Source organism: Pleurodeles waltl, chromosome 10 (assembly GCF_031143425.1).
Source record: "Pleurodeles waltl isolate 20211129_DDA chromosome 10, aPleWal1.hap1.20221129, whole genome shotgun sequence".
Lineage (NCBI taxonomy): Eukaryota > Metazoa > Chordata > Amphibia > Caudata > Salamandridae > Pleurodeles > Pleurodeles waltl.
The window spans coordinates 28,924,573-28,938,917 of NC_090449.1; the positions used below are offsets into that span (position 1 = coordinate 28,924,573).

Consider the following 14,345-nt stretch of genomic DNA (forward strand, 5'->3'; position numbering starts at 1 on the left):
TTATACTACAGTGGAGGGCCTGACAGTGCCAGAGACTTGTACCTTCAGTACCTTATACTACAACGGAGGGCCTGACAGTGCCAGAGACTTGTACCTTCTGTACATTTTACTAGCACAGAGGGCCTGACAATGCTGTGGACTGGTGTCTTTTGTAAATTACACTAGAGCGGAGGGCCTGACAGTGCTGGGGACTGGTGCCTTCTGTACAGTCTACTACAACAGAGGGCTGATAGTGCCAGGGGCTTGTGCCTTCTGTACATTACACTATAAAGGTGGGACGAGTACTGGTGCCTTCTGTCCATTACACTACAGCAGGGTGGCAGACTGTGCGCTGGACTGGTGCCCTTTGTACATTACACTATAAAGGTGGGACGAGGACTGGTGCCTTCTGTCCATTACACTACAGCAGGGTGGCAGACTGTGCGCTGGACTGGTGCCCTTTGTACATTACACTATAAAGGAGGGGCCGAGGACTGGTGCCTTCTGTCCATTGCACTACAGCGGAGTGGCAGACTGTGCCCAGGACTGGTGCCTTCTGTCCATTACACTACAGCTGAGCGGCAGACTGTGCCCTGGACTGGTGCCCTTTGTACATTACACTATAAAGGAGGGGCCGAGGGCTGGTGCCTTCAGTACATTACACTACAGCGGAGTGGCAGACTGTGCCCTGGACTGGTGCCTTCAGTACATTGCACTACAGCGGAGTGGCAGACTGCCCTGGACTGGTGCCTTCAGTACATTGCACTACAGCGGAGTGGCAGACTGTGCCCTGGACTGGTGCCTTCAGTACATTGCACTACAGCGGAGTGGCAGACTGTGCCCTGGACTGGTGCCTTCTGTACATTGCACTACAGCGGAGTGGCAGACTGCCCTGGAGTGGTGCCTTCAGTACATTGCACTACAGCAGAGTGGCAGACTGTGCCCTGGTCTGGTGCCTTCTGTCCATTACACTACAGCGGAGTGGCAGACTGTGCCCTGGACTGGTGCCTTCAGTACATTGCACTACAGCGGAGTGGCAGACTGTGCCCTGGACTGGTGCCTTCAGTACATTACACTACAGCAGGGTGGCAGACTGCCCTGGACTGGTGCCTTCAGTACATTACACTACAGCGGAGTGGCAGACTGCCCTGGACTGGTGCCTTCTGTGGATCTCACTGCGACAGGAGGGCTGACTGTACTAAGGGCTGGTGCCCAAAAACTACTGCATTACAAAGAAGGGGCTAACAGTACCGGAGACTGGTACAGTCTGCATTACGCTACAACAGAGACACTGACTGTGCCGAGGCCTGAAAACACCGGTGTGTCATAGCCTAGGACAGGGAAGGGACAGCAGTCGTGTGGGTCGAAGCTCTGTGTTTACGGCAGGGGAAGGTCTTGCAGTACTGGAGGTTTAAGCTCCCTGTGCATTATCCACACAAGAGGGGGTAGCACTGGGTGCTGAAATTCTGTGTACCCCAGGGGAGGGTCTAGCAGTACAAGAGGGGGGAAGCACGGCGGGGTGGGGGGGGGGGGGGGGGTCGTCGAAGCTCTCTGTGTACCCCAGGAGAGGGTCTCGCAGGCTTGAGGTTGAAGCACCCTGTGCACCGTCCACACAAGAGGGGGGTGGCACTGGAGGAGGGGGAGGAGGGTTAGGAGCTCTCTGTGTACCCCATGACAGGTAAGTGACTGACTATCACTTCTGTGGACTTAAATGCTCTGCATGTCGCAGGGCATGGGAGGGACAGACAGCGCTTCGGGCCGGAGGGTAAGGGAGGGACGCATGATGTCCACTGACGACTTTCATGGGTCACTTTTTGAAACAACACATACCGGACGGCTGGAAACAAGACAGTGTATGGGGTAAAGTTCGGAAATTTCCACGGCAGAGTGGGGGTTCCAGTTGGATAACGCCGCTGCGAGTTTCTGGCCTTACCGGGTCATTATTTTAAGGATCCCTTCCTGAAAGGGGAGGTTGAAGTTTCTTTTTCAGGGAAACAATGTGTCCCTTCCTGTAAGGAAATGCCTGTTTCTGTCGAATTTCCAGCCAGGCTTGTGTTGTCCTGTTTCTGTGGCAACCAGCGGCATCCTGGGAAACAGGAAGCTGGCACCGAGCGAAAACCCGTGCTGCTGGACATGTATAAGGGCATGTTTGGAGATTTGTAAATTCAGGCTTAACTGAGTGAGAAAAACATATGGGCTGGCTAAAGAAAGGTCACCCACATATCTCCGACAACTCTTATAAATCACAACCATGTTTGGTTATCGTTTTTGCCTGGTGACAGTTACCTCCTCTACACCAATTGCTGGGACACCACACACACCTCTGTAAATGCGGGTCCGCCTTAAACTGCACTAGCGCTTAGAACTTCACGCAGCTCTGCCAAAGCGCCTCCGTCCAGACAGGCCACACATCTTACCATTCAAGTAAAACCCCACAAGCAGCTGCATCAGTGCTCCTCAACCCTGACATGGAGCACAAAAGCACACCCAGCTCCAGACCGAGACAAGAGGTCCAAGGCATACATCTCGTTTGCCTCTGCATTAGGACAACTTCATGGCAGTCTAGTTCCATCCATCCCTGAACCTCTGACTCTACTGCACGTCTCAGCCGGTCATATCTGTGTACCATGAAGAACAGCTCTGAGGTCAGAGCCTGTAATATCTGTGTACCATGAAGAACAGCTCTGAGGTCAGAGCCTATCATATCTGTGTACCATGAAGAACAGCTCTGAGGTCAGAGCCTGTAATATCTGTGTACCATGAAAAACAGCTCTGAGGTCAGAGCCTGCAATATCTGTGTACCATGAAAAACAGCTCTGAGGTCAGAGCCTGCAATATCTGTGTACCATGAAGAGCAACTCTGAGGCCTCAGCTTGTGATATCTGTGTACCACGAAGAGGAGCTTTGAGGTCTCAGCCTGGGATATCTGTGTACCACGAAGAAGAGCTTTGAGGTCTCAGCCTGGGATATCTGTGTACCAAGAAGAACAGCTTTGAGGTCTCAGCCTGGGATATCTGTGTACCACGAAGAACAGCTTTGAGGTCTCAGCCTGGGATATCTGTGTACCACGAAGAACAGCTTTGAGGTCTCAGCCTGTAATATCTGTGTACCACGAAGAACAGCTTTGAGGTCTCAGCCTGTGATATCTGTGTACCATGAAGAACAACTCCGAGGCCAGAGCCTGCGACATCTGTGTACCATGAGGAATAGTTCTGAGGCTGGAGTCTGAGATCCGTGAATCATGAAAAACAGCTCTGAAGTCTCAGCCTTTGAGATCCGTGTACCATGAAAAAGAGCTCTGAGGCCAGAACCTGCAAGATCTGTGTACCATGAAGAACAGCTCAGAGGCCAAAGTCTGTGAGATCTGTGTAACATGAAGGACGGCTCCGAGGCCTGAGCCTGTGAGATCCGTGTACCATGAAAAAGAGCTCTGAGGCCAGAGCCTGTGGAATCCATGTACCACAAAGAAGGGCTCTGAGGCCAGAGCCTGTGAAATCCATGTACCACAAAGAAGAGCTCTGAGGACAGAGTCTGTGAGATCTGTGTATCATAAACAAGAGCTCTGGGTGTGGAGTCTGTGAGATCCATGTACCATGAAGACTAACTCTGAGGCTGAAGCCTGTGAGATCTGTGTAACATGAACAGCAGTGCCGAGGCCAGATCTTGTAGTGGATCCTATTTAGTTTTATTGGGACCCAGGAGTTTGCTTAGCTTTCTGGCTTGCAGGCCTGTGCCCACCATCACCTAGTGACTTAACCTGCTTAGCCTGCTTTGTTTTAGCGCATTTATTTAATTACTTCTTCTAGGATGGCTGCTATGTTTATAATTAGGTAGATATTTTGATTTCACGTTATCAGTGCCACTCTGTGAAGGCGTCACTATCAGCGTCAAAGACAAATGAAATAAGTAGGTATTCACATCATGTACTTTCCCACTTACGTATGACAGCAACATGAACTTTTTCAGGGAATTGCTTGTATAACTGCGTCAGGGGTCCTACCAGATCTGTATAAATACATCTCATGCAGACAGGGTTAGCAAAGGGATTCCTACCGGATGCCATCAATGCTACCTATGCTATGTGTCGCCTTGATGCAACCCAGTCTTTGTGTCCTCAAGGAGTCTGAATTAGAGACCTCATTCCAAAGTAACAAGGGTTGGGGGGCTCTTCTCATGGACATGGTACTGGCAGGTTAGGTTTATCACACCTAGCTCTCTTTAGGTTAATGATAAGGTTCATCATACTAAGGTATTAGGGTTAATTTAACACCTACTTTACATCTTATGTTATTGCAAGATGGTGGGGGTCTTTGTATTCATGACTCATTTTTATAATTCTGTTTCTTGCATTGTTCATTATACTAACCATTGCAGCCCATGCTATTTACAGTAGATTGCAGTCTTGTTAATGAAACCTATTGAAAAACTTTACTGCATCTACTTCTTTGCCTGTGTGCGAGTGAGACTTGTTGTTCATGTGAGAAATGGATAATCTCTGATTAACCACGACTCTCCTGAGATGTCGCACTCGAGTCCATGCATAAACGCGGCCACAAATCTCCTTTTGCTATTTGGGTTTTTGGTGAGGTACTTACTGCTTGTGAGCCAGGAGGGTTGGGCTGAGAGTTGCAACTTGTTGTAGGATTGGCCTAGTCGCCTACAAACAAAAGTGCTGCCATCCTTAAACCAGCAGTCTTGCCTAGAGCAAGAGTCCAACTACAACAATCTGTGTATCATGGAGAAGAGCTCCAAGGCTGGAGCCTGTGAGATCCGTGCACCATGAAGAGCAGCTCAGAGACCTGAACCTGTGATACCTGTGTACCATGAAGAACACCTGAGGCAACAGCCTGTTGATTCGGATCATGAAAAAGAGCTCTGAGGGCAGAGCCTGTGATATCTGTGTACCATGAAGAACAGCCCTGAGGCCGGAGCATGTGATATCTGTGTACCGAGAAGAACAGCCCTGAGACGAGAGCCTGTGATATCTGTGTACCGTGAAGAACAGCCCTGAGGCCGGAGCCTGGGATATCTGTGTACCGTGAAGAACAGCTCTGAGGCCGGAGCCTGGGATATCTGTGTACCGTGAAGAACAGCTCTGAGGCCGGAGTCTGGGATATCTGTGTACCGTGAGGAACAGCTCTGAGGCCGGAGCCTGGGATATCTGTGTACCGTGAGGAACAGTTCTGAGGCCGGAGCCTGGGATATCTGTGTACCGTGAGGAACAGCCCTGAGGCCGGAGCCTGGGATATCTGTGTACCGAGAAGAACAGCTCTGAGGCCGGAGCCTGGGATATCTGTGTACCGAGAAGAACAGCTCTGAGGCCGGAGCCTGGGATATCTGTGTACCGAGAAGAACAGCTCTACAGCTGGAGACCGTGAGATCAATGTACCACGAAGAAGAGTTCTGCTGTTCGAGTCCTAAGCCTGTGTGATCTGTGTACCATGAAGAGCTTTGTTGTTTGAGCCCGAAGCCTGTGAGATCTGTGAACCACGAAAAAAAGTGTAACTATCGGAGGCCTTATTCTCTGATCTCTGCTGTCTGAGCCGGTGAGATCTGTGCTACTGGAAAAAAATAGTTGTTCTTCATGAACCCTGAGCCCAGGAGATCTGGGTACCTTGAGGAAAAGCCCAACTGTCAGAGCCTATAAGATATATATCCCCTGAGGGTCCGCAGTGCCACCTGAGGCTGGCACCTGTGAGGCCTGTGCATCCTAAAGACCAGGGTGGATATGGCACAGCAGCACACAGGACAGAACAAGAGCCTGGTAGGTGATGCACCAGGCCTTGCGTGTTATGTGGAATTGTAGGGGAGCCCGTCTAGAGTGTGTGTCGGGGGTGCTGGTTGAAAGTAGTGGGACTCAGATGAACAGTGTATCCTCTTGCACCGGTGTCCTGAAGTCTGATGGGTTTCCTCTTTTCCAGAATGGAGAGCCAATACCAGGTCGTCTTGGTTTTCTTATCAATGCACGCTTTGAAGAACACACATCAACAAAGAGGATAAATATAAGTTACTTTGTACGGGATGTTCCACAAGTTTTTCCAAAATATTTTGGAGAAGGCCGGTTTTAACCTATGTTATCAATGCACAGTTTACCACGCCTTTTGATTCAAATTCCTGTAGAACACCTATAGCTCCTCGGTTTCTACTATCCGGTCAAACTGCCTTTAAAACTCGTTCCACCAACATTACTGAGCATATGCACCGTAAAATGAACTACCTGCTCCTGATTTCTCTAGAAATGATGTTAGTTAAACCCAAAAAGCCCACATAAACCTGCCTTGAAATCCCACTTGGTTTTGCCAAATATAATCAGCCAGAAGTACTTTTAGATGCCCAATTTGTGACAATTTTTTCTCAAAAATGAGATCCCTCAGGCACAAAAAAACCTCAGAATTGTGAAATACACAAATACCAATTTGTAAGTGTGGGTGCCTTAACATTCTGGTGTGCAGTCCTGGTTTGGTTGTATTGCGACTCTTGAGAAATAGCTCTGCTGTCAAGACACTGGCCTGCAGCATCTATTTAATCAAATGGATAGTAGTGGTGTCTGAGGCCTGTAAGATCTCTGTAACCTCTGACATCAGTAAATCTGCGAAGGAAGACCTCTTGTGTGATGTTTGATCCTATAAGGTACCGAGAAGGATAGTCCTGGAGGCGAAAGCCCAGGCAAGTAAAGTCTGTGCAAGAGAACTCTGGACATTGTAAGAGCTCTCTACCGTGAGGGATAGCTCTGCTGTCCAAAGCTTGAGTCTGTAGGCGAGATCAACAAACGTCTGCCGTGAACCGAGAAGGTGGGTTCAGAAAATAAGCGACTGGTCCAACAGCAAGGATCCCCAATAAACCTCAGCCCCCACTTTGTCGGCGCTCCGCGTGCCAGGCTCACAAGCCGGCCCCCACCCCGTGGCTTGTGAAGATGAGGGGGTCTTGCACCTGCAGCGTGGGCTGCACTGGGCAACAAGAAGCAGGAAGGCATCTCCCGCCGGACAACTGGACCCGGATAGCAGCGGAACACGTCCCAGTCCCCAGCATGCAGCTGGTATACCGAGGACGCCCATCCTCTTCCTCACAGAAACAAGCGGGAAGGGCCTTCGTCCTAACTCTCCCTTTCCTGTGTGAGCGCAAACAAGGGTGTCCACAGCACCCCCAACACAGAGGCTCGACCAGAAGCAGCGCTCCCTCCTGGGCACGGGCGCCCCTCTGAGGGAGAGTGCATCGCGCCTTTGGTAGCAGGTTGCGAAGAGAGATATTTGTGCTCCGAGCGCCCCACTGAGAGACAAAGCTATCCTCGCCCTCTACGTTAAACACCAAACACGCTACTATAATAAAAAAAACAACACCAAAAACAAAACCGAGTTAAAACACGAGACTGTTCTTCAAATCTTCCACTGCTCCCCAAAGTTTTTACTGCCCAACACGTTTGCTTAGTTTCATCAAAACTGCTGTAATAACATGCTATTTGCTTATGAACCGAAATAGCACCCCGAGTAAGCCACACTGATGTCAGAGCCCTAACATACGAATGAAAAGGCCTCGTATTGAAACGAGGACACGGGGTACGGCAGCCATTAACAGCTATCCACAGGGATCACATGTGCCCTGGGGCACCAGGGGCGCGCGCTCCCACTGGGGCAACTTGATATTACAGAACCTGCTTGGGCAGCCCCCCTGCAGCAGAGGGCACCAGCTCTCGTGCGGTCCCCGCCCCTGCAAGTGAATGCACACTGCCTCTGCGCTCGCACAGTCATGTAGCCGCAGTCGAGGAGGCGAAGAGGCCATCAGGAGGGACACAGTCACGGTGCCACCGAGGACGCCCCTTGAACGGGGGTGATATGGCAGGAACAGTCATTCACTACTCCCGCCTGCAGGAAGATCTGCGCCCCCTCGTGTGCAGGCCGGGTTGGTGCACCTTCAGTGGGATTGCACACTCGCCCACTCTGCCCCACGCATGCCAAGGTAAGTGCCACGGAGTGGACGGGCGCCCAACGTGCAGGGCTTTTCTATTCCGGTGTTAAGCATTGGGGAACTACCACAAAGAGCACACTGCAATAGGCGGCCTCGAGAAGAGGCTTTCTACAACGAAGCTGCAGGCAAGGACCCCCGTCTTACGATTCATCTTCAGCACACTTCACCTCACCCAACAAGTCATTGCCGAGACAGTTTTTTAAATTGGCTTCCGGATCCCCAAAGGGGTCTTCGAATAGATGTGATCTACGCAAGTCAGAAAATTACAGCCAAAGCTTCCAATCAGATGTACGGGGGAGCCACGTGAACATTAAACAAGGTGGGCTCCATGGCCTGCCCTGCGGCACCCCTTGCATTACTAGCTTGGGACCAACAGAGCCAGAGAGATCAGGTAATGTAGGTCACTGGTCCCAGCCTGCGTTGAAAGGATCGGGGAGGCCACAAGACCAACATTCCTGAAGCTAGCTTTGGGCACCGGTGTCAAGTCACTTTAAGATGGGGCAGTGGAGATGGCGCCCATGCCCACGGTTTGCTTCTCCCTTACACCCCCACTGGCCCGTTTCCTCACTTGAAATGGGAACTCCCTGGTCACTAATCCCGAGCTGGAGCAAACATCTGCTCACTGGGTAATCTGTGAGAACAAGCAATGAAAATACCTAAGACACATAAAGACGGAAAGACCTTGAAGAAAGTAAGAGAGGTGGATCATCTTTCTAAACACAGAGTTGATAGAGGAGGGGGGATTGTGCCCCCCAGGTGGCTCTCCACTCCATCAACGTGCTGTTTGCACAGGCAGTTTTCAGATTCTGCTGCGTACACTCCTGGTGGCCTGGGGATGGTGCTACTGGTAATGCACAAGTACCAAGAGCTGATGCAAGACCTGGCGGCACGAGTAAAGCTGGGCCCGTCTAGCTGCAATAACAGATGAATGACATCTTTGGTTCAAGAGCCTCTCTCTGCTTTCCCCATCCAGCCGATCACAAGCTACCGAACATACATACAAGGTCAGTGCCAGTCTTATATTCCAAACAAAAGCTTGTGATGGACCTAGGCTGCCCTGCCCCGCATCTGGTCCATCACTGTAACGAGGAGGGGACGGTCCTCAGGACACAGACAAGGGAAGGCCTGTACTCCCTCTTCCTTGAGTCAGGGCAAGCCATCTAGATCCAGGAAACCAACCACTAGGCAAGGACATCCTTTTCTGGTTCCAGTTTATGAACTTCTTTAGCGTCAAGACACCCCTCAGGTTTCAGTGCGCTTTATAAACAACTAACATAACATTACCCACTGCAACAAGTGACTGCCAGGTGGACTCCCTCCCAGAAAAGGCAAAGCATCCATTAAAAGGAGAGGAGACGGTGCCATCACGTCTGCTGCATGCTGTCAAGAAGCCAAGTCCACCTCCAATCAAGATGGCACATACGAGCCCTAGCTTGGCACTCATATGGGAGGCTGAGGAGCAAAATCTTTTCAGGTACAAGTCCAGGAAACGTGACACACTGAATGCATATTAAAAATACCACACGTTAAAATCTACCAATCCACTGGCACAATCATAAACACAGTGTGACCTACAACACCTAAGTGGATGCAATAGGTGACACCGGCACCTAAGCAGGTGCAATAGAGCCCCCCAGCAGTTCAACTTTTAGGTGAAAGCAATCAATTGCGGCACAACACCCTACCTGGCAGGTAAGATACAGCACTGTGGACGGGGTCACGCAAGACACGTAGCAGGGGCAGAATAAGGCTGGGATCCAAGAGGCGCAAGAAGAAAATGAGGAATCACGTCTTCTTCTGTTATGCCCCAAATGCTGGTAGTGCCAGCCCGGCCCAGATCCACCAAGCTCCATTCCAACTCTGCTTCAGGAAAGAGATAAGTCTCTCCTCCTCGCCCAACGTCTAGTCAAAGTGTAACCTCTTAGTACACCCTCTCTGTAGTACCTCTGGTGCCTCCCCCTCTCCAAACATTAGCATCGCCCTACCTTCTGCCCCTTCAGTAACCTCGTCTGCAGCCAGAGGGGCAATACCCCGCCCCCTCGCAGCGATGTGGCCCTGCCTCTAACCACTCCCCAGAGTCTGGGAGGCTGGAGGCCTGTTCCCTGGAGAATCCCCTTCGTGCACAGGACTGCATTGCTTTGACCAAGGTTTGAGCTTTATAGATCTCATTAATTTAAAAGTGAGTACAATGAGTGCCCCGCAGCACCTAAGCAAGTACAATTAGTGACCATCAGCACCTAAGTGAGTGTAGTGAGTGACCTCCAGCACCTATGAGGGCGTAAAGAGCAATCCCAGCAGTACCTAGGCAAGAGTAATGAGTGATCCCCCTAGCAGCAAGGTATGTTCAATGCTTGAGGTCCAGCACCGAAGCAAGTGTAATGAGACCCCAGCTGCACCTAGCCAGGTGTGTGATCTCCAGCACCTAGGCAGGTATAGTGAGTAACTGTCAGCATATAAGAGAAAGTAATGAGTGACCACCCAGCACCTAAGCACAGTAGTAACCCCCAGCACCTAAGTGAGTGTAATGAGTGATCTCCAAGGACATAAGTGACCGCAACAAGTGACCCCCCCCAACACTTCAGCAAGTATGAGTAACACCTAAGTGGGTGCAATGAGTAACTCCCCTGCACCTAAGCAGGTTTAATAAGAGACCCGTCAAAATGGGGAGCACCCTGTCTTCCATTCCAGCATTTGGTAAATGCAGTCATTAGCAGTCTTTTTGAAGATACGGCACTCGCCGCACCAACTTATGGTGAAAAACTTTCAAAACTCTATTCAAATTCGTGCTAATGACTGCATTTACCATGATGCCTTGGGTTCACAAATGCTGGAATGGAAGACAGGGTGCTCCCCATTTTGACTGTTAATAAGAGACCCAACCAACTCCAAGCAAGCGTTATTAGTGATCCCCACCAGCACCTAAGCGAAGCAATGAGTGATCCCCATCAGCACCTACACGATGCAATGAGATCATCACAAGCACCTGAGTGACCCCCATCACCCAAGTGCTGCTGCAATGAGTGAGCCCCATCACCCAAGTGCTGCTGTAATGAGTCACTCCTCCTCAGAACTAAAGAGTACAACCTCTTCCAAAATGCCACTTAAGTAGGGCAATGAGTGATCCAGCAGCAATAGCGCACTATGAGACAACTTGCAACCTTCATGAGAGCACAACGTGAGACCTCTAGCACTCACATGGGTCCACTGGGGGATGTCCAACATGCAAGTGTGCACAAGTTACTGAACCAAAAGTTCACCCTCATCTGTGGGGTGCACCTACTGTTCCTTTTAGCTCACTGACTGAAGGTCCTTGCTGTACACCAAACAACCCCTGCCAGATTCTATAGCTTACGCATGTCTTCCCTCCTGTACTGCTTGTGCAGGGAGAGCCCGCCTATAGCCAGGGCAAGCCTTTTTGTTAGCATATGCAAGTTGTGCCCACGGCCGGGGCACCAGCATCCAGAGTGGCACAGGAGCTGGCTGCCGCAGTCTACCTCAGACCTGGGACCAAAAAGTGTTTTAATACTGTTTTTGAAAGCTGCCGCACCCATATCTGCAAATTGTCTTTTTTTCCCTGTGAAGCTCTTCCTTCTTCTCCCAAATTTTTGACACAGACAATTAGAGGACGAGTAGGAGGGGGGCTAAATTTGGCTTCGTCCATGGTGCTAATTGAACAAAGGTTAGCTTTGCCTGTTGCTAACTTGGTGGTGCCACAGGTACCCAATGCCAGCATCTGACGGAAATCACATCCTACTCCCAGCATCCAGGGGTGGGGCGAGCAAGCACCCCTCACACCTTGCATCTTCACAGCGTGGACCATTTGGCCCTATCAGCTTCTGGGAATGCACCCCGTGCAGGAGTGAGCTGGCCATACGAGACAGGGGAAACAATTCAGTATGCAGGATGGCAGGGTGGGCGAGCAAGTAGGCAGTGCCCGACGGACTGGGCTGAAAGTTCAGTGCCGGGGTCGGTTTTCTAGCTGTTTGCGGACCTGTTTGATGGTCTTATGGGCCAGACATATTATTGATTTCCCCGATAATAAAACAAACTTTGCCTGCAGCAAGCTCATATCCATGTTGTCGACTATACCTTGCAAAATACTTGTACAGCGGGTTTTACAGTTCAAAACTGTCACAATTTTCAAACATGGGCCACTTTTTAAGCACTTTTACTAATGGGGGTCACTTTAATTTTGGTGCCCGGGACAATTTTCTGATCCAGTTCGCCCCTGCTGGAGGTCAAGGGTCAACAGAGGGCTGTTGCCTCTCACCCTATTCAGCACTAAAAGCGGTTGAGCGCGCACACGTTTCCTGCCGTCCCATAGATATATGCTGCAGGAGAAAAATAATGCTCCCTGGGACTGTGCACATACTTACATTTGGAAGTATTTCGCGAGATTATCGTCAGACCCGTCTGTGAAACCGGTGACTTTTTATTTACAAAATATGTTTTTTAAAAAAAGCACCAAAACTTGTTTGCCCTTTTCTTCCAGAAATCTTGTTAGAGTCACCTGTGCATTCCTCACCCCCCAATACACATATAGGTAAGTTTGGACTAACTGAGCGTTCTCCGCAGAACAGTGATAACAGCACAGAGTGTATAAGGGATCAATTTAGGTTCAAATCCAGATCTAATGATTATCTCCAGTTCGAAGTGTGCCGAGATTAAAGTGCCATTTTCAGACATAAAGGCGCATTTTGTGCGCCTCGTGTCCTCAAATGGCTCCATGCCACCAGGGCAGCACAAGTCTGTCATTTAAAAAACAAAGGGCATTCTGGGATTTGCAGTCCTCGTTAGTTTCAATTTAAGCAACGAAACACTTCTTTTGAAAAGCCAGGGACGGGAAATGATGTATTTGCATCAAAGAGTGAAACGGATAGCCAGCGTGGCCCCGTACCCCTTCTCGGACACGCAGAGCGCTCCGCTGGAGCCCCAGCACCCCCCCCCCCCCTTTACCTGTCTCTGAAGAGCTTCAATCTCCCCAGGGCCGATCTTCTTGGGCAGCAGAAAGCTGGGCAGTTGGGGCACTCCCATGGCTCCTGCACCAGGGCTGGGGCAGGAACGGTCACAGACAAATATCTCCCGGAGGTGGCGCTGTCCGTGCAGGGCAGCTTGCACCGCAGGGTAAAGAGCGGGTCTGCAGGTACTGCGGGGCCTTTTCCATCCGATAACGCCCTACGAAGCAGGCTGGAAGTACACTGCCCTCATGGGAAATGGGGGGTTCCCGGCAGGACTTTAATAAATACAATCTCGGGCGGTGGCCGTCGCTGGACACGGAGTTTCCGCCCAGGCGGATACAACTTCAGCCATGAGCCCGACCTGCTTTCCTCGGAGGTCAGCTGCAGACTGAACACGGGGCGCGAGGCTGACGTCGGGCCACGCCCCCTCCACGCTGGCCCCGCCCGCGCGCCGCGGGAACCGCCCATCGAGAGAAACATGGCCCGAGGCGCGCGGCGCCCCAGGAGCGGAAGCCGCGCCCACCCGCACGAGGACACGCCTCTTTCCTTCAACGGCTACCGGCGCCCGTTAGCGAAGTCAGAGGAAGCGCGTGATTTTTTTGCGTTTTTAAATACTAGGCGGTTATATGCAAAGCTGCCAAGGTCTCGGATGACATTTCCACGGTTATGGAGTACTTATGAGTGACACTCATAGCTCCCACGTTTTCAGAAGGCTTAAGTATGACCAGTGCTTTAAATGGAAATATAGACCTGCAGGTACTCACTATAGAGTACCTGCTTGCTCCAGAGAAGTGCCGGTAGTCTCCCATTAAATGTATTGCAGCAACGCTGAGGAGTGTAGGTACTCTCACTTTCAAATTCAAGAAGTGCAGGTACTCAGTACCGGACAGTACCTGTCCATTTAAAGCACTGAGTATGACATTTTATTTCCATGGTTTCTGTTTACTTCTTTAGGAATGGCACTTAAGGACCAAATGCGTGACACTTGGTGTGGCACTTACTTGGCACCGATTTGGCAGTAAAATCAAGCAATGAAGTGCATGAAAATAAATTATATATATTATTTTCATAGAAAAAAACATTTTTTGACTTGCCTATACCTTTGGCACCGTTTAACAAAGCTTCACAACATTTTCTTTAAAAAGTGCCCCAGTGATTCTTTTTGCACACAGAAAGTTTCGGGGTGATCCGTCAAGGCGGGGCCGAGAAAAAGGGAGGGTCAAAAAAGTTTTTTCTCCCAAGTTAATTCCCATAGGACCTTTCAATGTGACTACAGCTCGAACCACTGGATGGAAATACACCAAATTTGGCAGAAAGCTAACTTTCAGTACACAGATTAAGCTTTCGCTTATTTGGTGTAAATCCGTTTAGTTTATGAGAAATTAAAGAAAATCCAAATTTGTTTAGCGGAGGTTGTGAATATATCACGAATATTCGGGAATTTTA

At 50.2% G+C, this 14,345-nt stretch overlaps 1 protein-coding gene across 2 annotated transcripts in view; it reads right to left on the reverse strand.

Moving 5' to 3' along the window:
* The window catches only part of LOC138260967 (rho guanine nucleotide exchange factor 3-like), a 197,999-nt gene that overhangs the window by 103,965 nt on the left and 79,689 nt on the right, over positions 1–14,345 (reverse strand). The window contains exon 1 of one of the 2 annotated variants that reach the window (XM_069209526.1): positions 12,898–13,416. The exons of the other annotated variant lie outside the window; for it this stretch is intronic. Within the exon in view, the coding sequence (XP_069065627.1) occupies positions 12,898–12,975 (78 nt within the window). The 5' untranslated portion in view covers positions 12,976–13,416. Of the gene's footprint in view, positions 1–12,897; positions 13,417–14,345 lie in introns of those variants that run through there. 2 annotated transcript variants of the gene reach the window in all.